Here is a 23,398-nt window from a genome sequence, read left to right on the forward strand (position 1 = left end):
TGGTAACCAATACAACAGAGGGCTCATACCTTCACTTTTTAACTAAAGAAAGTTACCATTAGTGGAATCTATTGTGCTATTCTGGCACAATCAAAGAAAGGGTACAATTGGCATGTTATTTTTTTCATTAAAGAGACAAGGAAGATTGGTGCCTAAAGAGGCTAATCACAGAACCAAAGGAACTGATAGGAGTGGGAAATACTATAGGACAAATAATCTGACAAAAAGTGTGGTAACAGAAGATGGAGAGTTGTACACAAGATAGGTCTTTCAGAATTTACAAGTGCAATAAGACTTTTCCAGTTGCAGCCATTGTGCCTCACAACTTGTGACACAAAGCGTCATGTTGCTGTGTGCTATCTAGTCACTCCTGACTTTTGGCAACCCTATGAATTAATGCACTTCCAAAAGTTTCTTCTATTAAGATTTGTTACGGTATTGCAAACTAAAGGATTGTGAGAATCCATGTCATATGTAAATCCTCCTCTTCTACTACCACTTTTCCTAGCACTGGTTTTCCAGTGAATCTTCTCTTAGGATACATCCAAAATATCATAGGCCCATGTAAGTCATGGTACATGCCATTGTAGAGGCACCTTCCCTTACCTGTGGCATCTCCCCATCTTGCCTACATCCTTATTCCATGCTGTTTTGGGTCTCTTGTACCTGAAGAACTGCTTGGCAAAGCCACACTGTAGAATAATTCTTGGCTCTAACACAGTTATGTAGTTACAGCATAACAGCGTCTTAGATTTTCCCAACTTGGATGAGGAGGGTTGCTACGTTTTATCTTTTGGAAATATATATGCCCTCTAGGAAACAATATAACTAGGCTTTATAAATCCTAACATCTTAGTGGGTATGTATGTGTGCAGACACAGCTTTAGGGAGTGTAAGATTCTTAAAATCAATTTAAACAAATATTCACATTAGATGCTAGTACTAGACTCTAGATATCCCATGAAAATGTGGACATTATTTTTAATTTATTATTTAAGTGCGCATAATTTTAAGTTCTGATTTATTTTGGGGGGGGGAAAGGGTTTGGATTAATGTTGAAAAACAAAAGTCTGGGTTTGATAGTAAAATTGTTGGGATACACTAACAGCTGCTTATAAGTGAATTTGGACAAGTCATTTGCTTCACAGCAAATTAGGGATCTGAAATCTATTTGCCCTTTTATAAGATCATGATATTTTACACTTACTGCCTATTTGATGGGTCAACACACATCCAACAATTGCATTTTCAGCTGTGTAGCTGGTACAAAATAAAAGGAGAATGAAATGGTGTGGTCACTTATTTACCATAAGGTGAATACAGCAAATTAGTCACTTTTAATTAGAGAATATTACAAAAAATGTGCAAAAAATTCCCATGATTAAATACACATTTAAAAGCAACATGCAAACTGACATTTGAATATAGGATTTAGTTAAATGACAAATTCCAATAGCATACAACTTGATGAACTATAACTTCATTTAATTTTGACGCATGTGTAAAATCAAGGGAACAAATAACTGAAGTTGTGCTATAAGGGGGTGATGGTGGTAGCTTTTAATTAAATGTCCACATACCTCATTTTCCAAAACATCTGAAATGCAGTTGTGTCTTGGCTTTATCATTTTTGCTCAACTAAGCATCAGCTTAGTTGGTTCAGCACACAGAATGAGCTTTCTGTAGAATAGTGAGAGGTATCTTGGAACTAAAGTAGTGTATGCCACTTGCTACTCATCAAGCAATTATTGCCAGCCTTTCATTTTTTTACAGTGTAAGTGCCAACACAAATGGATCAAGACTTCAACTGTATGATTACTTCCAATATCTAAACCAAAATGGTCAGCCTCACAACCTCTCTGTATTATCCTATGCCAGTTACATCCTGCCCTATATAATAAGCTATTTGGTTCAACAGAATTTAATGCTGTTTACTGTACAATATTTATTTTGGCACCTCTGACAAATGACATTAACAAGTTAATACCTATTCACAGCAGTATGTGCTATCCCTTCCTGAGCAAATACAACTCTGAGCCAAACAGCAATGATTCCTTTCAGAGTTTTAGGGGAAAACAACATATTTGTAAAGGCAGAAGTGGCTGGTATAAATATTCCAACTTGTCTGGCATGTCATTCCCACCCCCCACCCCGCATAGTATTAGGACTTCCACTTTTATTTCTTCAGAGGAGTTCATCCTTATGGTGTGGCAGATGTTAACTACAGAGAAAAATCCAATAGGCACAGGCTATTGAAACTTTAGGAAAGCTGAAGTAACAGCAGCAGCCAAAACTAACATGAAACCCGGCTGTTAACAGCTAACATATTAGTCTTCTGCCTTGTGGCTTACTCCGACCACACTGGCTTGGGCTTCTTAAGATCATCGGTCCAGCTTGAGCATGTCCACTGTTATGGTAGTCAGAGGCTGTTTCTTCAGACAGAATAATCAGGAAGGGGATTGAGGTACCATCTCTCCCCACAAACTGCCAGCAGTTCAGTCAAAGTTTGTCATCAGTCATTTCTAAGAACTGAGCGTAAACATCCCTGGAGCATTCCCCTTTTTGATTGAATAAAAATTTGTAGTAACTGCCATCTGCACAGATTGCTATGAGAGAGAATGAGAAAGATTTCTAGGTTAGCTACTGGAGCATCATTCTTCTCTGTGTTACAGAGCAAGCAAGAACAATTCTTGTAGATACTAGCTACAGTTTTCTACATGACACTTGTCCCACACACTAACTGAGGCACAGAATGAGCATCACATTAAACTTTGTACTTTAAAGTTAGCTTAATTCTATGGCATGCTGAAAGTTTTTGACAGATCATTTATTTCATTTTTATACTGCCCATCCGGCTGGTTTACAATAAACATATAAACAAACAAACAAACATATAAATACAGCCAGATACAATTTAACATAACAAAAAAACAGAAATAATATACAAATAAGCAGTAAACATTTAAAACATTTAATATAGTGGGCAATGATCAGATAGGCTAATTAGACTCAGTTGAGTTTGCAGGTATTAAATGCCTGCCTAAATAATTAGGTTTTTAGTGACTTCTTAAATGTTACCCATGAAGGGGCCAAATGAATTGCAGGGGGGAGTTCATTTCACAGCCAAGGAGCAACTGCTGAGAAGACCCAGTTTTCATCTCCCTCAGGGCCTTTCTTGGGCTTAGCATCCTCAGCCAGTCTGTTTGGGATGATATATGATGATCATGTAGCTTTCCTTCATGCTGGGATCTCAAGCAGCACTCTTGATCATTCATCATGTCTTGCTGTCTGAATACATTTTACTTCAAAAAAAAGAGTGCTGCTATACAAAACTTAATTCTGTGGGTATAGCTGGCTGAATTCATACCTTATGTTTGGGGAGGGCTGAGTTTTCATCGGCAATTCTGTGCATACAAATTCAGAACCTTACCTAAGACAGAATTGGGTTCTGTTCCAAAGGCACAGATGCAGGGGGAGCCCGAGGGAACCTGAAATTTGGAAAAACTCCACTTGGAACTGAAGTATTTGGGCAGGAAGCTGGCTGATGCTAAGCTGAAAGAAAAGGAAATAAAGTCCCTTGAGCACCATTTGAAGCCAAGCCATCCAAGCAGTGAAACAGACCAGCTCCAACTTCAACAACCACTTTAGCTTAAAATGGACTGATAGCCAGTAAAGCTGTTGTAATAAAACAATTGGCAGTCTGGCTGTAGCAGTCTGGACAAACTGAACTCTTGGAACACTTTTCAAAGACAGACCCATGTAGAGTATTTTAAAGTACAGTAGGATCCCTGTATCCATGGGGGGATTCGTTCTACAGTCTACCATGGATGGCTGAAAATGCAGATGTGAGGGATCCCTATATACAGCATACAAGAGGGTTAGACAATGGTTACAAGGGGGTGTCATTGTATGTTGTACATAGGACTGTAGCATGGAACCGATCCCCTGTGGATATGGCGGTCCTACAGTATTGCAGAGGCTCATCTTTTGCAGGACTCCAAACCTATCTTTGCTCTTTGTGGTAGCGTAATGCCACTTACTCAATACTATATGTTCCTCTAGACTACTGCTCAACCTCCAAATAGAAAAACAGCACCTCAAGCAATTTGCTTAAATTAAATACAAGCTTCCAAATTAAGTTTGAATGGGTGCATCTACATTCTATTGCCTAGGGCAGTGGTCTCCAACCTTGGGCCTCCAGATGTTCTTGGACTTCAACTCCCAGAAATCCTGGCCAGCAGAGGTGGTGGTGAAGGCTTCTGGGAGTTGTAGTCCAAGAACATCTGGAGGCCCAAGGTTGACGACCACTGGCCTAGGGAACCAAATACAGTATAGAGGGTCACAGCTCAAATGTAAGGTTTGTGCTTTCCATGTAATTCCCAGGTTCCATCTCTAACATCTCCAATCCACAAGCATCAGGTGATGGGAAAAACCTTTTTCTGCTCAAGACCCTGTCAGACTAGACAATGCTAGGCTGCATGGGTGAACAGTACATGCACATGCAGATTTCATTTTCATTCCCGCACCAAAAAACCATTAAGGAATAGCCACTCTTCTATTAATTGATCAAATCCCATTTGAGTAAGCCTCATCCCACAAGTCTTCTCGACACATTCACACACACACACAATCACTTCCTTACCTTGACTGCTTGTTGCGTTTAGGATCCTCGGCAGCAAAAATGTGCACTGTGGCATGGTCACTTGACACACAGATAAGAGAAGCATCTTGGTTGAAGTTAATGCTAAGGCAGAGCAGAAATAAATATTTTTGTTGCTAATGTCACAAAATAAGTTGTTTTATAAAGATTTTGCACATTTGCAAAATATGTTTGGAGAAAAAAGCATTTACAGTAATTCCAGAAAACAGCATAATCTATGATTTACTCTAATTAGCTATTTTTTTGTGAAGGGGACTTTCAGCAAGAATTTATTGTCTCACCCAAGACATTTAGAACTTTTCAAGCTCTAGCTTCTTGGGAGGTTATTTAAAGCAATGTCACCTATAGCAAAATCAGTCACAAACTGGTGAAACTGGTGCAACGTTTAGCAACCAAACCACTGGAAGTGAAAAAGTATACATCCAAGGAGTAAGTAAAATGGACAGAGCAAGATAGATTCACATCTTTTTAAAAAAGAATCCTACCCCTCCACTATACATGGAGCTGAAAAAAAGCATGTGGATATATATGGAACAGAATTATTGTTTATCATATTACTCTCATAGTACCAATGAAACAGGAGCAACAAACATATGTACACTACCTTTATTTACAGAAAGGGTTTTTAAAAAAATATTTCACATTTTTTAAAGATGGCAAAAAAAATATCCACATATTTGGAATGAAAGGATCCTTGTTTTCCTACGTTTTATGCCAAGGACTATACTGAAGAACAAACCAGTTTGACTGATGTCTTTATTTCATGATCCCCACCATGAAATCTTCAAGATTTATTTAAACTGAACCCAGCAGAACAAAGGAAAATAGTCAATGCTTGACTTTGAACTAGAACTTTCATACCTTGAGGTTACTCTTAAAGCATAAACTTCTGTTTGTGCAAGAAGAACCACCTCCCTTCCTAAGATTACCAGATACTCCCTCAAACCATTAGGAAAACAACAATATCTTACCAGTAGATATTGGCAGCCTGAGATCCTCTGCGTAGCTCCTGGATTAAATGCCCAGATGTAGTATCAAATATTCTTATAAGGGTCCCCTTGAAATGCAAAAACACACATCTCTTAACGATGGGAAGAGCAGCAGTAGATTTCCCAAGAAGAGCTCCTAACACAAGGATTGGGGGGGGGGGGTCACTTCACTGGCATATGACTCTTCAGTTCTTTTATCTCACATCTATACCTTCACAGTTGCCTATCACCACATTGTCTTAATGTTCTCTTAACTGCCTACAGATTGTCAAAATGATTGCAAGCATTTTGTTATTACTATTCTCCCAGTATATTTGGAATGCCTTTCAGATTCTTCTGCATAAATATATTGCAACTTCAATATAAAGGAAATTACTGGGGGAAAAGGGACATATCTACAGATAAAGAGTGAGAATTTGCACAGGAAGACAGCTTGCACTTAAACGCCTGACAAAGCTGTCTTTTGTCCAATGTTTGCAAAACAGAATGTGTATTTCTTTATTTACCACAACAATTAGAAACCAGTTTTCTAGCTTTAAAGCTAAGGTACAGTATTCATGAATCCAAGTGCTCTATTAATTTAAATAGTGCTCCTGGAAAGATTAACAGTAGATTTTTCTAAGGCAGAGTAGGTCACTGTCTTCAGACTTTGGGGATCCAATTGTTGTACTGAAACCTCATCATCCACCAACTGGAATTAGTTGCACTGCATATCTCACAGACTTATTGATTGTATCTTATGAAGCATTCATGGGCATGATCTGCACACATAAATCGTAACTGAGTTACTATAGAATGACAGTCTAACCTACATCTTAGAATGGCTGCTGTTAAAACAATTGGGAACCAGCAACCTGCTCAGATGCACTGCAACCCACCTAGAGGTCCACAAGTACAGTACATCCTACCTACTCTACCCTCTCCTTGCCCCTTAGTTAGAGATTATCAAATTCATTAATAAAAAATGGCACACAGAATGTTCCTGATTACTAAAAAGCAAAAATTAGAAATTGTTAAGCAGCACACTTATTGTGTTACACAGCTCACTATACATCTAGCAGTCTACAGTGGTGCTTCGCTTACCGATTGCCTTGTTTAATGATGTATTCGCTTAGCGATGAGGTTTTAGGAGCGATCTTGCACTCCGTTTAGCGATATTTCCAATGGGGAAATTTCGCATAGCGATGTTCGGGACCATGCCTCGCATAGCGATGACAGTTTGGGTCCCCCTGTTTCGCTTAGCGATGTCCGTTTTCGCTATTTTTAAAGTGTCTTAAAATGTTCAAAAACTGTTTAAAATGTTTGGAATCGTTAGTGCACCTTGTAAAACCTTTGCAAACTTAATTTGGCTTTGTTCTGAGTCTTCGTTAATTTTTGGTGAATTTTTCCCATTGGAATGCATTGAACTGTAAGGTTTGACAGCTGTCAAACCTATTCAATGCATTCCAATGGGGGAACCGCGTTTCGCTTAGCGATGTTTCCTATGGCGATTTTTGCTTAAGGACGGTAATCCGTTCCCATTGGAACGGATTATCCAGTTTTCAATGCATTCCTATGGGAAATGGTGTTTCGCTTAGCGATGTTTTCCCATAGCGATTTTTTTGAACCAATTAACATCGCTAAGTGAGGCACCACTGTATAAATCGAAAGAACAGTGTAGCAAAACTGCTTACTTTTTCTGATGCTGTAGCAATTCTTGTTCCCTGCAGATTTAGAGCTATGCAACTCAAGACTCCTTCATGAGCAGGTATATCTACAGGAGGCTTTTCTGTATTTGCCAAGTCCACTATCTGCACGTGTCCAGTATGTGTTCCAGGGAATGCAAGCAAGGAATTATTACTGTTTGGGCACAGGACACAGAGACCTAAAATGCAACAGAAAGTATAGCAAAGTAGGTACTTTTACCATTATATCCCTCCCCAAGCCAGCTACCCCAAACAATAACAAGATTTCCCCAGATAATTAGTCATTCTGCAAAGCGGACAATAGTTTAGACTTCAAGTTAAAAAAGAATAGGTTTTCAAGAAGTAAACTAAACAGAGAAGTGTTATTAAATAGTAAAATGGGCCATAGGCTACATAAGCAAAATATCACATGAAAACTGCATTTTTGCCAAAACAGTTTTCAGATCCCATGTGCCAACTACAGGGAGGCAAACAAATGGTTTCATAAATTTTGCTCTGCACTTACTAGTGAAAGCACTGCTGTCAGTGGTCACAGCAGGGTCTTCCATCCTTTATTTATTTATCCTCCTCCCCCAAGAGAACCCAAGGTTTACAGCATTAAAATAAACTACATTAAAAGCTGGAAAACAAAAAAGATTACTATATTAAAAAAGAACTAAATTGATATCAAATAAAAAGTAGTGGATAAAAGCAGTTAAAACCCACAAAGCAGCCACATTTTTAAAGACATTCCTCTTAGGCAGCCAGATACTGTACTGTGAAAAAGCCTAAAGAGAAAGGTCTTTGCTTGCAGAAGGACAACAAAGAGGGGGCCAGCCTGGCTTCCTGTGAGGGAGTTTGGAAGTGGCAACAGAGAAGCCCCTTCCTGTGTCCCCACCAAACACACCTGTGAGCGTAGGGGGACCGAGAAAAAGGCCTCCGCTGATGATTGAAAAACAGACAAGTTCTTTTTAAACAGTAAAATAGATTGATGTGCGAAACAAACATGTTTCTTATGTGTGTCTAGCAAACAGAGCAATGGAAGATACTACTTTGTAATGGAGACAACTTACCCTTAGGATTGTAGCAGGTTTCAAAGACATGCAACTGGTGAGGATTATGCGTGAAAGTGAACACTTTAATCATAGAGTCCAAAACTACCACGATTCTGAAAGTGTAAAAAAGTAGTACAGTATTATATGCTCATGTTACCAATGAATGTTACATCTTGCTAAATTTGATCTAACCCTCTAAACATTTCCTGCACAAGACTAATTCCAAAGGAGACACATGGGTGGAAAACAAGAACCACACCTCAATGACATGTCCTTTCAGATTCAAGCTGCTCTACGACATTCAGACTGCAACTATGCTATACAACACTGGTTCTTAACCTTGGGTTACTCTGGAGTTTTGGACTGCAACTCCCAGAAGCCTTCACCACCAGCTGTCCTGACTGGGGTTTCTGGGAGTTGCAGTTCAAAAGCATCCGAGTAACAAAGGTTAAGAACCACTGCTATACAACACTCTCCTTTTAAAAAAATGAACAAACACCCTGAGTTCAGCGAACAAGAAGAGGAAAAGTGAGCCCACAATGCAACAAACGAACTACTGTAGACTCACCTGTCTCTTCGCAGCTTGACAGCTTTGACCTCTGTGGAAAATTCTATTTCAATAACTGTCTTCTTTTTCAGATCATCCCAGATCATCACTGCACCAATAGAAGCAACTTTATTAGTCTTAAAAAACAAACAGTGTAACTATTACAAAGCACTTCCAGTCTGCCACTTCAGAAGTCTAGTTCTATGAGAAACAGTGACATTCCACACTGCCCAGCTTGCAGTGGTTCATTTAGAAAACTACAAGGAAAAACATGAGAACACACAGACACAGACTGTTTAGACTCCACATGTAGATGTTTTACATTACAACTGGCCCTCTAGATATTGCTGAACCCCAACTCCTATCAATGCCAGCCACCAAAGTCAATGGTTAGGATGATGCAATTGCAGCTAACATTTGCAATGTTACATTACCCATAGCCATTCTTGCCTCAATATTTATGCACTGACCACATCTGGACAAGACTTAGATGATCATATTTTGAGGTTTCTTCCATTCTCCTCTTTTTTTGCCCACCCTCACCCACTCCAGGATTCTTAACCAGCAATGTATTCCTTTTGAAAGCAAGAAGGAGTGCACTATTATCCTTGTTTATCTAAACATCTGTTTATCCTTTGACCATCTGGAAAGGCATAAATTGCTCTGAATAGAGAGAAACAGCAGGACAGAGGCATCAAAAGAAATTTTGTTGAACTGCCCAGACACTAGAAGAACAGCAGCTAGGTTTGTTTAAATACTGAATTGCAGCAGCAAGGGTAGACAAATGGTACCTGAATGCCTGTTAAATTAAAACAATTTTGAAATGTTAGGGTGGAAGAAAACCCTAAATTATTTTATTTAATACTTAATAACGTACCTTTATTAGGTGGATATTTCGGCTTTTTTCCTCCACCGACCAAGGCCAAATAATTGCAGCGGAACAACATTTCAACATGGCCAACACCACCTTCTAGAAATTCTAATGGGGGGAAAAGGCATTTTTAGTCAGCGCTCAGTGCAAAGGTTTACTAATGCTGGAACAAGTCTTAGGGCATCCTGAAGGCTAAAAAATTCTATTTGTTGTGGACTACCATTCATTTCATCAGATACACTCTATACATCCAGCGAAGTTGTCTATTGTGGTTTTTGTTATATGCCATCAAATCGCCTCTAACTTATGGGGACCTATGAATTAGTGACCTCCCAAATGCTGTGTCATTAATAGCTCTGCTCTTGCAAGTTTAAGGCTGTGGCTTCTTTTATGGAGTCTATTCAGGTCGTATTTTATCTGCTTCTTTTCTTGTTGTCTTCCAATTTTTTCTACCCAGTCTTTTCCCCCAGAGTCTGATCTTCGGATGATTTATCCAAAATATGGCAACCTCTGTTTCATCATTTTTGCTTCTAGAGAAATCTACCAAAATCTACTACATAGAAAGTGGATAAAAATTAATGGAAATTTTTTTAACTTAAAATCTGTTATTTTTACCATTAAAAGACTATATGATGGCAATTCTAATTCAGAATGTTATAGTTCAAAGACATGATTGTGAAATAAGGACAACACCTTCTACTTCTATAATGTGAAACAATGTGTTCTCTTTAAAAAAAAACAACTGCAAATATGATTCCATACAGTGTGGACTGGGGCCTCAATTTATAAGATTCCACAAGCTTCTGTACAGATTATTTAGGACGATCTTCCCTACTAAATATCATCAGTAAAATCTGCAGTTGTCAAACTGTGTTGTCTCCAGAGATCAATTGCACTAGAGGAGAGGAGAACCTTTATCACTTTGTTTTCTAGCTCTAACTGAAGCGATTCCTGGAGCTTTTGCTTTATTTTCCCCCAAGATGGTATAATGTTAACAATTCATGGACGTCCTACTGAAATATCCAGGAATGCTTTCAACCATTTGCTTGAATGAAGTTTCTTCCTTCAGAGCAGCAACCCTAGTTATTGTCTTGCATGGACAAGTCAAGCCCTTACTCCTCTCTCGAGAAGTGCACACTTCAAGACACTAGAAGTGTTAATGAATACAGGATTACTGGAGATTAAAAGAATCTGGGCAAGAAGTTTATGAAAAATAGTATTAAGGTCAAAGCAAGCAAGAGTGCACTTTTCTGATGTGAAAAAAAGCCCCCAATAACACACAATTAAATAAAGCCTAGATGGGAAATGCTTTGAATCATGCCTTAAATCAAATTCATCCTGACAACATGTGTAATTTATTAGCCATTACCATAATTTCTTTGATCATTACTGGTGTAACAGACAAATTAATCCTGCTCCCATGCAAATTATACTGAAATGTATTAGCAGTTTATGAGGAAATTCCTTTAAAACTCATGTTAAAGTGTAGCTAAAGGAAAGGCCTATTTTATTTTGCATTTTCACCTGTATCACTTCAAGACAATCCTTTGATTTCTGGCCAAGAGACATATATTTACAATAGGATAGGAACACTCCTGTTAAGAAACAATTAAAAATAGCCTTAAAATTCAAGCAAGCAAATCTCTTATTTTAAGGCTTTTATCTTCTACACAATTACTTGAGAGTAAGTTCCACTGAACTCAATAGCATTAACTTTTAAGCAGAGTGGAATTGGCTTAAATCGATTTAAATCACAATGAAAAAAACACATATTTTGGCAATTTAAATTGTAAAAATATTTTTTAATTTAAATCATGATTTAAATCAATATGATTTTTTTAAAAATTGATTTTTATCCATCCTGCTTTCAAGTAATAATTCAAAAAAATAATATGATACAGGAAGTACTTGCCATGAAAATGCATCACACCAAGCAATCATGATTACTAAAGAACCACCTCACCTTGTTTTTCTTTCTCTTTGAGTGGATCTGCATTGAACACTCTAAATCCATTTTCCATCCCACATGCAAAGCACCCTAAAACAAAAACAGAAAAAGGATTACCAACTGAGTCATAAATGGGGGAAGGACAGCAGTTCAGTGGGACAGCACACAGTTTGTCCCCAGAAGGTCCCAGATTCAATCCCTGGCATCTCCCACAGTAAGGCATGAGGGTGATAATTAGATAATATAGGGCTAGATGGACAAATGACCTGATTTGATATAAGCTGGTTTTTTGTATTCAAATGAAACAGACACCTGGCAAAGAAGGCCTTTTTAAAGCCATTTGAGAGGGCCTAGGTCAATATGTTCACTGAAAGGTCCCTCCCCTCCCTACCAAGTCTTTCTCACAACACCTTGTGTTGATGTCATTTTTTTCCCTTGTCAGCTGAAAAAAAGGTAAGTATGAATATAGTACATTAAAAAATCAGCCATATTTGACATCAGACTGCTGAACTTTCATGACCAAAGTTATAGAAAATACTTAGGTAAAGGTAAAGGTTCCCCTTGACAATTTTTGTCCAGTTGTGTCCGACTCTAGGGGGCGGCGCTCATCCCGCTCTTCAAGCCATAGAGCCAGCGTTTGTCCGAAGACAATCTTTCCGTGGTCACATGGCCAGTGTGATTTAGACACAGAACGCTGTTTACCTTCCCACCGAGATGGTACCTATTTATCTACTTGCATTTGCATGCTTTCAAACCGCTAGGTTGGCGGGAGCTGGGACAAGCAACGGGCGCTCACTCCGTCACATGGATTCGATCTTACGACTGCTTGGTCTTCTGACCCTGCAGCACAGGCTTCTGCGGTTTAGCCCACAGCGCCACCACGTCCCTTATAGAAAATACTTACACACAACCAAATAAGCTGCATTCAGAATATTTGAGTTATCTCATTTTCCCCCACTCCACCTTTTCTTAACAGCAAACTCAGAGATGAGATTATCAAAATACATTTTCTCAGAACATCCCACTCTAGGACAAGTCATCAGAATCTATAGCACTGTGGGATACAACTTGTTTTTCCCCAAATTAAGTCTAACTTGGAGACTGCTCTTCCTCTTCAGTTCAAAACTGGCAGAGCTAAGCGAGGGCAGAAACTATGATAACCTCTGGAAAATCTTCAACCTGGTTCTTAAAGTCAGTTATCTGCAAATGATGACATGCAGCCGTCTCACATCTCTCTCATTCCTCTGCGGCAAAGGTTCCCAAACATTTTAGCATCACTCCTCCCTTTGGACCGTTGAGAAAAGCCACACTGCCTCAAAGACGCTGGGGAGACACCAGGAGAGTACAATTGCAAAAAGGACAAAAGACTGGCAGCCATTCATTTTTGAGGGAATGGTGGCTGGAGCTCATCTTCCTCCCCCTCCTCCTCTTTTGCCTGCTGCACCACTGGCTTGTCTTCTTTCACCTGTTGTCTTGCCTGCTGCACAAAATAATACACACGCCAAGGTGGCTGGGGGATTCTAGGATTTATAGTCCACACATGCTGGCTGGAGGATATTAGGGCTCACAGATGAAATAAAAATACATTTCAAAAAATCCCAAGCTCTCCTGGTGGTGCGACAGGTGAAGAAAGATAAGTAGGCTAAGGGCTTTCTTTCATTTGATGGCAGAGTTGGCTTACTCCCACATAAATATACACAGAATAGTGACCATTCCCCCTTCCCTACAATGCAATTCCTCACTTCCATAGAGGGAAACCCCTAGAAAGACATGCCTGCTCACATAGGTTCTTATGACTCTTTGCACAGTGATGGCTGGAGGCATAGAAAGAGAAGGAAGAGAAAGGCAGTCCCCTCTGCACTCCCGTTGTCCCCAAATAAAGAGAGGCAGAGAGCTGAAGGTAAAGGAGCGGCAGCAGTGGCGGTGGGCAACAGAAAAAAGCAGCCCTGGCCAAATGTGGTAGGCACTCTTGCTCTCCCCCTCCTGTGCATGTAACCCTGGCACTGGAGGAGGGGCACATTCCACTGGAGGATGGCACTCTTTCTCCAAGAGGGATCTTCAAGAGACAAGGCCTTGAGGGAGGTGTGGCCTCAGAAGTACCCTCTGGCAGGCAGGGAGGCAGGCAGGCAATGTGTGGATGTCCATGTCCACATGGTGGTGCTGCCTGTCTTCACTTCTCCACATCTGTCCTGGGTATGCTGGTGGTGCCCCCACGCTGAATGTTTCTTCCTGCTGTTCCAATGACAGAAGCAACAGGAAGAGAGGTCTGCCTCTGCATTCTACCAGCCTGGCTGCTGCTTGCAGAAGGCATCCCGCTTCCCCTTTCGCTCAAGCTCATGATCTCTGCCCAATCACCAGCCTGGCTTTTGCTTCATCCTACCACACTCCATCCACATTACACACCCTCCCAGTTGTTCTTTCCTAACTTGTTTACTACAATTAGGGCAGCATTTCTTGGAGATTTTGCAATCATTTTTTTCTAGAAGGAGTGCCAAGATATAGAAATTATTATAATCCCTAGACAGAATGGCATCTTTCATGTGCAGCATTCCTCAGAAATGGCAACATCTGTACAGGATTTGCTTTGCATAGAATGATATACCCCCAAAAAAGTGTGTTGAGGGTGATTACACCATGGCCCCATTTTGTAGGAAGCTGGGAAATTTTACTAGTACCTCATGGAGTCATAATGTGGTATGACCTGGAAAATTTCAAAGAACAAGAAACGTTGAGTATTGTCGTATCTATACTGTCATGACAAAAGGACGCCATGACCAATAAAGGGTGTGTGGTTTTTTTTTGCTTTTTCCATTAAGTTCATGAAGCTTAAATGAGTGTCATGTAGAGGAGGGGGTGAAAATGGAGCAGTGCCAGGGTAGATGTGGATACATGTACCTTACTCCATGTAGGAGGCCCCTCAAATATGGAGCCTTGGGCAATTACCCCCTGCCCCCCTTACAAGTCTCTACAGAAGGTAGCCTTCAGCTTATTCAGGAAATCAGTAGCAACTAAGCAACTTGGTCAAGTCACTATGTTCTTCATGGTGAGGGGACCTAGGTCTCTTTGGTTCAAATCCAACACTAACCATCCACTCTGGTTCACTCAAAGGCTTCTATAGCACTGCCCAAAGACTTTTCAAGCCTTGCAATGCACTCATACATCACTACTGTTCAGTTATTTCCGTTAATAATGGCACTTGCCATTAAACAATGTCTGGGAACCAGGGAAAACAGGGAAGGCTTATATGAACAACTTATGACTGAACTGGAATTTGAAAATAAGAAGGGTTCTAAAACATCACACTGGTTTAGTCAGGAACCTGAGACTTGCCATGTACCATATATTTTAGAAAGGCAACTGGTACCAAAAATTTAAAGATGCTTGAGATGAAAGAAGTATTTTTAGCCATGTACAACCAATACATCAAAACCCACCAAATAGGCTTTAGGGACTAAGGAGTTACCACTGAGCAGACTTTTTACACAGCATCCTTAAACTGAAGGCTTCATAAATCCTCATTTATTTTAGCCAATGACAGTTATTACGGAAACCAAGTATTTCATTATCCTTTTCTCTACCTTGGCGTCTATACAAAATCCACATTATACTTCCATTTGTTTATTTCCGTGAAGCACAGAGCATTGTACAGGAAATACTTCCACAGCACCACATTGTTTCTTTACTCACCATAATAGCACACGACATACCGATTAGTGATCTATCTGCCTGCAACTAAAAGCCACTCCAGAATTTGCTAGTACTGCACATTACAAATATACTTTCGCAAGTGAGTAAGACCTCTTTTAATGAAAAGGAGATTTTACAACAGCCTGCAAACTGCAGACTATATTTGGTACCATGTGAGCAAAGCTCTGTTCATCAAAACGACCTCTCTCCTGCACCACTCCTCCCATCAGGACTTGAGGGTCTACAGCACGAGGAGCTGAAAGCTGTTAGTTTTGTTTAACCAAGGGTATCCACTCCACGCTGTTGACTTCACTCTGAGTACCTCAGAGAACTATGCATAATCTATACAATATGCATTATTTTAAATTAGTAGCAGGAGCATTTCATTAGTTTACATATTTCAAATGTTATGAACTATCTCTTTTAAGTGGTTTCTCTTAATAAAAGAATCACAGAATAACTGAGTTGGAAGTGGTCTTTAAGGCCATCGAGTCCAATCCCCTGCTCAGTGCAGTAATCCAAATCAGATCTTACAGATGGTTGTCCAATTTTCTCTTGAATGCCTCCAGTGCTGGAGCACTAACCACCTCCCAAGGCAATCAGTTCCACTGTTGTACTGCTCTAACAGCTGAGAAGTGTTTCCTAATAGTCAGCCTAAATTTTTCTGTAGCCTGTGCCCATTATCAGAGGTCCCTACACTAGATGGCTATATATCAGGGAGCTGTAGTGGTGGACATCCTGTATCTTCAGTGATGAGACTAGGCAAACTTTGAGCTCCTTTTCAACTGTATGGTTCTAGTGCTTGCCCTTCCCTTCCGTTTCAAGAACTTAGGCTTTCAGCATGGCTGGGTGGGTCTATAGCTACAAGACTGTTTTCTGCTGCTGCTGCTATTAGAGTTATTATAGATGAAAAGACCTGCTTAGGGCATAGGGTGAAAATATGATTTAATAAATGAAAACTAGAAAATGAAGCAATATACTTGTACTGTTAGTAGAAGTGGAGGTTTGTTTCATTGGTCTTTTCAGTTTTAAATTACTACCAGTAAGAATTCCCAATGACAAATGGTGCAGAACAAGCTTTTCTGAAGAATTTAGGAATGGTATTACAACCTAACTTGTATTACACCAATGACTCATATCCCATTGTGTTAATACAAAAACAAACACAAGAGTACATAAGACTGTTATTTTTACCACCTTTAGGGCCATCCTGCACACACAGGCCATCTTAATTACATTACATTTTTAGAGGTATACATAAAATGTGAATGTGACAATCACATGGAAGGTTTCCTCTGAGGTGTGCACCTGTGTGCACTCTACTTGACTGCCCTCCACACACCTTGTCAGATCTTTGGTTCTGGTTGCAATGGAATATTGTACAGGCAGAGGGAATGTTGATCACATGCACCATATAGATATATGCCACGATTAACCCAGGTTTACCTCTGTTTACCGCTCTCTGAGCAATCAAGGTGAAAAAACAAGGACTATTATGAGAAATTCCTCCTATATTTACAGGCTCAAACATACATCTTCTAGATTTTATGAGCAGGCCCATTCTGAAATGAAGAAGAACACAGGGGGGGAATCACTTTACAGTTTGCAGCCAGAGATTGTTCTGAACTAGCCTTTCAAACAGATTAAAATGATTAATACTTATACTGTAATTGTTTGTCTTTAGGGACCTTGGAGGTATTCAGCTCTGTTAGCAGTCTCAGTGCTGCTAAATTTCCTACTGTCTTGCTCTCTGTCCAAAATCAGCATAACTGCTCAGAACATCTGCATCTAAGAAAGGCACTTCTGAAAGATCTGCATCAAAATATGATGACTCAGGGCATAGCAAGCCAAAAGTTAATACTGTTCTTCAGCATTATAAACTAGCAAGAGTGAGGAGGACAGAGTCATGCTGGGGCTTTACGAAGTAAGACAAGTCCTAACAAAGCTGGAGAACAACTAAACTACACATCGCTTGTAGGGTAAGTTACACACCCCCATGGGCACACACGTGGTAGACATGCCTCGCACTGAAAAGGTCAATCAATATATGTGAGTTCTTAAAGAGAAAAGCTAGAAGGGCTAGGGTTAGGCCAGGGGCCGAGGTTTGCATTTCCAAATAGGCAGGAAGCACGCCTTTCTGTTGGGCCAAGCCAGCCCTCTCCTCTTGGGAGGAAGCAAGCCTTGGCCTGGAAGCCTGGTGCGATCGACACAACACATGAGATGTGGGCAAAACGAGGCAAGCAGGGTGGCTGGGCGATAATCCTGCCCAGCCCTGCCTCCCTTTCTCTTCCCCGGCTCCTTCCCTTGCCGACTGCGAGCTCTTCGGGGCAGGGCATTTTCCCTCCTCCTCCTCCTCCTCCTCCTCCTCCCGGTTTCGCAAGAACCCGGCGGGCAACCGGCGGTGGATGAGCTTTGGCGGCAGAGCAGGGGAAGGGGCGCCATCCCTCCCGGTCGACGCCCGCCAGGGAGCGAAGGAAGGAAGGGCCGGCGGACGGGCCCCCTCCTCCCCGCTCCCCGCACGGCCAGCTCCCGCCACTCGGGCCCCGAAGGAGCGGCTCCTGCCCAGGAGGGACCCTCCCAAGAGAGCGCCCTGAGAGGAACCGGGGATGGAAGAGACCGTTCTCACGACCTCTTTCCCCCCCCTCCCCGCCCCAGTTCTCTCCTCGGGCCGCTGCCCCTCAAACGCCGGGAAGGCGACGGCGCCGTCCCGCACTTGAGGCGGGAGACGACCCCCCCCCCCGAAGAGCCTCTCGCCGCCACAGCCAGCACACACACGGGCGGGTGGGGGGTCGGGGCAGGCAGAGACATCCGGCCGGCACCCACGGGCTTACCGTGGTCCTGGTTGAAGCCGGCGAAGAGCAACCCATTCCCGTGGGGGTTCGCCGGGAGCAGGTTCATGGCGCCGCACTCCGGAGAAGGCCGCGGCCGGCGCGAGAGAGAGCGAGAGAGGGTGGGGGCGAGGGGGGGGTCCTTCACGCCCGCATCGGGGAGTGGGGGGGAGAAAGGAGGAGGGTCAGCGGCCTGAGGGGGCGGCAGCGCCACGATTCCTTCCGGACTAGGCAGGCGGCGGCCCGAGCGCGGAGCGCATCGAGCAGCCTTCCCAGGCCGCCTCGAGGAGCGCCGAGCGATCGACCGGCGACGCAAGACGACGACGCCCCGCCCCCCTCCCGCCTTTTTACGGCCTCGCAGCCTTCGGGCTCCTCGTCCCCAAGCCTTCCCGCCCCTTGACGGCCGCTTCTCGATCACAGAGCACATCGATCGAGGCAGGTCACCCGACGGAGCATCGAGTTAATGAATAGTAGACCGGTCTTTGCCTGGCTTCTGTATCTCAAGTAGAGATGGGGGTATTTTCGTATAAGAATACGAACACCCCCCACCTCTAATTCTCAACGTTCGCGGTGCACTGGCGAAAGGCTAGGATCCTGTACCTTTACCTGGGGGCAATCCCCGTTGAATCCAGCGGAAGTAATCTCTCTTTTGTGGCTTTCTTGTATACGTGAAATATTATTACATGCCATCAAATCGCCTCCCACGTGTGGTGACCCTATGAATGAGCGAGCTCCAAAATCTACTACCTACAACCCCCTGCTCAGCTGTTGTAAACTCAAACCTCTGGGTTCCTTTAGGGAATCGTTTGGACTTTCTCTTTTCCTGCTGCCTTCCACCTTTCCCAGCATTCTTGTCTTTTCCAGAGAATCCTGCCTTCTCATGAGGTGCCCAAAGCAGGACAGCCTCAGTTTTATTAGTTTTTACCTCCAGAAATAGTTCAGGCTTAGTTTGATCTAGGATCCACTTGTTCATCTTTCTGACAGCCCAGGGTACTTGCAAAACTTTCCTGCAGCACTACCTTTCAAATGAATTAATTTTTTTTTCTGTCCGCTTTCTTCACTGTCCAGCTTTCACATCCAAATATAGTGATTGGGAATACAATAGTGTGGATGATCTTAGCCTTGGTCTCTAGTGCCACATCCTTACACTTGATGATCTTTTCTGATTCCTTCATTGCTCGCCTTCCGAGTCTCAGTCTTCTGATTTCTTGGTTGCAGTCTCCATTTAGAATGATGATTGACCCATGGTATACAAAATTTTTAGTTCTGATTTCTTCATGATCAACATTTAAGTTCTGTAGTTATTCTATAGTCATTATTTTGTAGTCATTATTCTCCTTAATGTTCAAGAGCGGCTTTGGCACTTTCTTCTTTCATTTTCCCTCACTTTCAAGTCATTGCTGCTTTCTGCTAGTAAGATGGTATCGTCTGTGTATCTTAAATTAATGATGTTTTTTCTACCAATTTTCACTCCTCCTTCATCTGAATCTAGTTCAGCTTTCCGAATATGTTCTTGAACAGATAGATAAAATGCCCCCGTGTCTGACAATTTTGCCTATAAGAAACCAGTCTGCCTCTTTATAGTCTGTCCTAATTGTAGTTTTTTGTCTACAATACAGGTTACACATCAGGAAATCAAGTGTTGAGGCAGACCAGCTTCATTCAGAACAACCCATAGTTTCTCATGATCCACACAAAGTCTTTGCTCTAATCTATAACGCATAGTCTGACCTTATGAAATGCTTTAGAGCGCTCCAGTAGCCAGTGGATATTTGAAATATGATTTTCCTTTTTCAGCTTGATCCAGCTTGATCAAGCAGGCATTTCTTGCTCCATATAAGAGAAAAACATTTTTGCAGCACTTTGAGCATCACCTTGCTTGCATACAATATTAGAACAATGTCCTATACTTTACAGCACTCCTTAGCATCTCTGTTCTTGAGGACTGAAACGTGTATTGGGCATCTTTCTGACAGCCCTGTGGGTTATTTCATTACTATTTGCTTTACTAAACTCAATTGACTGAGAACCAAAAGAACTGTGGGTTTAAACCACATACTGTATATTATTAGGGAAGAATACAAAAAACCAATTCCTGTAGGAAAAACAAAACAAAACAAAACAAAAACCTTGATTGATCCCAGAAGAAACACAATTGTGAATGTCACGCAAGAAGCTAATGTAACAGATAACAGAAATAGAGTCAGAACGCTGAATATAACTTTTTAACAAATGTCATGTAGAGACAAAGAGAACTATTATGACCAGTGCAAAGAAATAGAAGAGAACAAGAAGAGCAAAAATAAGAGATATCTTCCAGAAGATCCAGGAAATCAAAAGGCTTTGATGAGCTTAGATTAGGAATAGGGCAGCACACTATTTGATCAGAAACACATAAAGAGAAAGTAGAAACAGTATACTGACAATCTATACAGAAGAGATAAAAGAATGACAGATTCCTTTGAAGAAGGATCCTGCAGTCCTATAAAGTGAAGTGAAAGCTGCTCTGAAAACACTGGGAAGAAATAAATCAGCAGGGATAGATGGGACACTGACATAACTATTTCAAGCCACAGAGACTGAATCTGTTAGAATCCTAATAAAAATATGCCAACAGTTACAGAAAACAAATTGGTGGCCCACAGAATGAAACCACAGTTGGTATGTGGTAGCAAAGTCAACAAAGAATCTTGCGGCACCTGAAAGGCTACTACGTTTTACCTGTGAAACCTCTGGTGGACTGTAGCCCATTTCTTAAGCTGCCACAAAACCTTATGATAAACAAAACTTAAAAGGTGCCACAAGCCTCATTGTTCATTTTACTGCAGTACACTAGAATTGGAAAAAAGAACTATTCCAGTAGAAATTTGCAGGTTGCTATTTTCTACCACTATGAAGCCAGCAACCTTCTTTACTTGTTAAAGCTACAAGGCACCAGGAGGCCTCTCCCCTCCCTCCAATGCTTCACTGTTATTCTGCCATTTTTATATAATTAAATCTCAAAGCAGTGTACAGAGAGTTCTCAAGAAGTCTCACTTCTGGTAACTAACCAGAAATAGACCCACATATGTTTAAGTTGCTACATGCTGCTCATGCCATACTCTGGAACATGCAGTATATATACATGGTGTCTCTCCTGTTTTTCCTTCACCAGTTTTCCAGGACAGGTTCAAAATATTTTGCTACTCGGGGAAAGGCAAGGTAACCATCTCCGCATTTCATGTATAGAAGATGAGCAGATTGGTAGCGAAGTATTAATTTAGCACTAGAAGTAGGACAACATTTGCCACCAAGACTTGGAAGACAGCAGGAAACTTTGGGAGAGGGTATGTGATCTTGCTATTACTCTCCACTCTCCACATCATCATCATCATCAGCTGCTGCTGCTGCTGCTGCTAGAGGCAGTTGTCTCATTTTGCCTAATTATAGAGTCCATCTATCCGTTCCAGTAAATAAAACCCAGTCCTGCTTATGAAATGTGTATGCATGTTGTTCTTTAGTCGTTAAGTCATGTCCAACTTTTCATGACCCTATGGGCCAGAGCACACCGGGCCCTGCTATCTTCTACTGCCTCCCGGAGTTGGGTCAAATACATGTTGGTAGCTTCGATGACACTGTCCAGTCATCTCATCCTCTGCCGTCCCCTTCTCCTCTTGCCTTCACACTTTCCCAACATCAGAGTCTTTTCCAAGGAGTCTTCTCTTCTCATGAGATGGCCAAAGCATTGGAGCCTCAGCTGCAGGATCTGTCCTTCCAGTGAGCACTCAGGGTTGATTTCCTTTAGAATTGATGGGTTTGTTCTCCTTGCAGTCCAGGGGACTCTCAAGAGTTTCCTCCAGCACCACAATTCAAAAGCATCAGTTCTTCAGCGGTCAGCCTTCTTTATGGTCCAGCTCTCACTTCCATACATCAAAACTGGAAAAATCATAGCTTTGGCTATGCAGACCTTTGTTGGCAAGGTGATGTCTCTGCTTTTAAAGATGCTGTCTAGGTTTGTCATCGCTTTCCTCCCAAGAAGCAGGCGCCTTTTAATTTTGTGGCTTCTGTCGCCATCTGCAGTGATTATGGAGCCCATGAAAGTAAAATATGTCACTGCCTCCATATCTTCCCCTTCTATTTGCCAGGAGGTGATGAGACCAGTGGCCATGATCGTAGTTTTTTTTTTGATGTTGAGCTTCAGACCATTTTTGCGCTCTCCTCTTTCACCCTCATTAAGAGGTTCTTTAAGTCCTCCTCAGTTTCTGCAATCAGAGTAGCATCATCTGCATATCTGAGGTTGTTGATATTTCTTCCAGCAATCTTAATTCCGGTTTGGGATTCCTCCAGTCCTGCCTTTTGCATGATGTATTCTGCATATAAGTTAAATAGTAGATCCCACAAGCCTTATGCCTGCCTACCTGTATTTTATTAGCCCTCCATATGCATATTCACGGATTGCTGCTGGCAAAGGGGCTTGAGTAATTCAGAGAAGCTATGGGCTATGCTGTGCAGGGACACCCAAGACAGACAGGTCATAATGGAGAGTTACATGGGATCCACCTGGAGCAGGAACTGGCAAGCCATTCCAGTATCTTTGCCAAGAAAATTCCATGGACAGAAACAAAACACTAAAAGATATGATACTGGAAGATGAGCCCTCAGGTCGGAAGGCATCCAACATGCCACTGAGGAAGAGTGGAGGTCAAGTACAAGTGGCACCAGAGCTAATGAAGTGGTTGGGCCAAAGCCGAAAGGACGCTCAGCTGCGGACGTGCCTGGAAGTGAAAGGAAAGTCCGATGCTGCAAAGAAAAATACCGCATAGGAACCTGGAATGTAAGATCTATGAATCTGAAAAAAAAAAACCTCTCTTATCATTAAGTCATTCTCTTGTTGGCTGCCATTGACCCCTTTTTTTACCTGCACATTCAAAACAAAAGTTACTGAAAGGGAGAAAATCACAGAGACATGCCTCTAGTCACAACATTTTAAAAATAAAAATACTACAAGAAACAAATACAGTACAGGATGCAACTAGACAGGGAGGCCATCCCAGTTTGATCTGGTTTGATTCAAAGTTTCCTATGGCAGTTAAATTGCTGTTGTTCACATGGAATGTTTAATTACTGAGGCAGTTTTCGGGTAAGAGTCCAAACTGTGCCTTAAATCACT

At 41.6% G+C, this 23,398-nt stretch overlaps 1 protein-coding gene across 2 annotated transcripts; it reads right to left on the minus strand.

Annotated features, from left to right (window-relative positions):
• Nucleotides 1-1,287: 1,287 nt before the first annotated feature.
• Nucleotides 1,288-18,932, minus strand: WDR45B (WD repeat domain 45B). 2 transcript variants are annotated; one of them, XM_078385898.1, is made up of 10 exons: nt 18,856-18,932; nt 11,750-11,824; nt 9,793-9,894; nt 8,937-9,024; nt 8,387-8,481; nt 7,323-7,513; nt 5,632-5,717; nt 4,643-4,744; nt 3,431-3,552; nt 1,288-2,606 (listed from the first exon to the last, which is right to left on the minus strand). In XM_078385898.1, the coding sequence occupies exons 2-10, from the start codon at nt 11,805-11,807 to the stop codon at nt 2,500-2,502; spliced, it is 951 nt and encodes a 316-aa protein (XP_078242024.1). In that variant the 5' UTR covers nt 11,808-11,824; nt 18,856-18,932; the 3' UTR covers nt 1,288-2,499. The 2 variants fall into 2 exon arrangements, with proteins under 2 accessions (XP_078242024.1, XP_072846476.1); XM_072990375.2 differs by lacking the exon at nt 18,856-18,932 and adding an exon at nt 18,253-18,418.
• Between the last annotated feature and the right edge of the window lie 4,466 nt (nt 18,933-23,398).

The sequence above is a fragment of the Pogona vitticeps genome, chromosome 2 (assembly GCF_051106095.1).
Source record: "Pogona vitticeps strain Pit_001003342236 chromosome 2, PviZW2.1, whole genome shotgun sequence".
In the NCBI taxonomy this organism is placed as follows: Eukaryota; Metazoa; Chordata; class Lepidosauria; order Squamata; family Agamidae; genus Pogona; species Pogona vitticeps.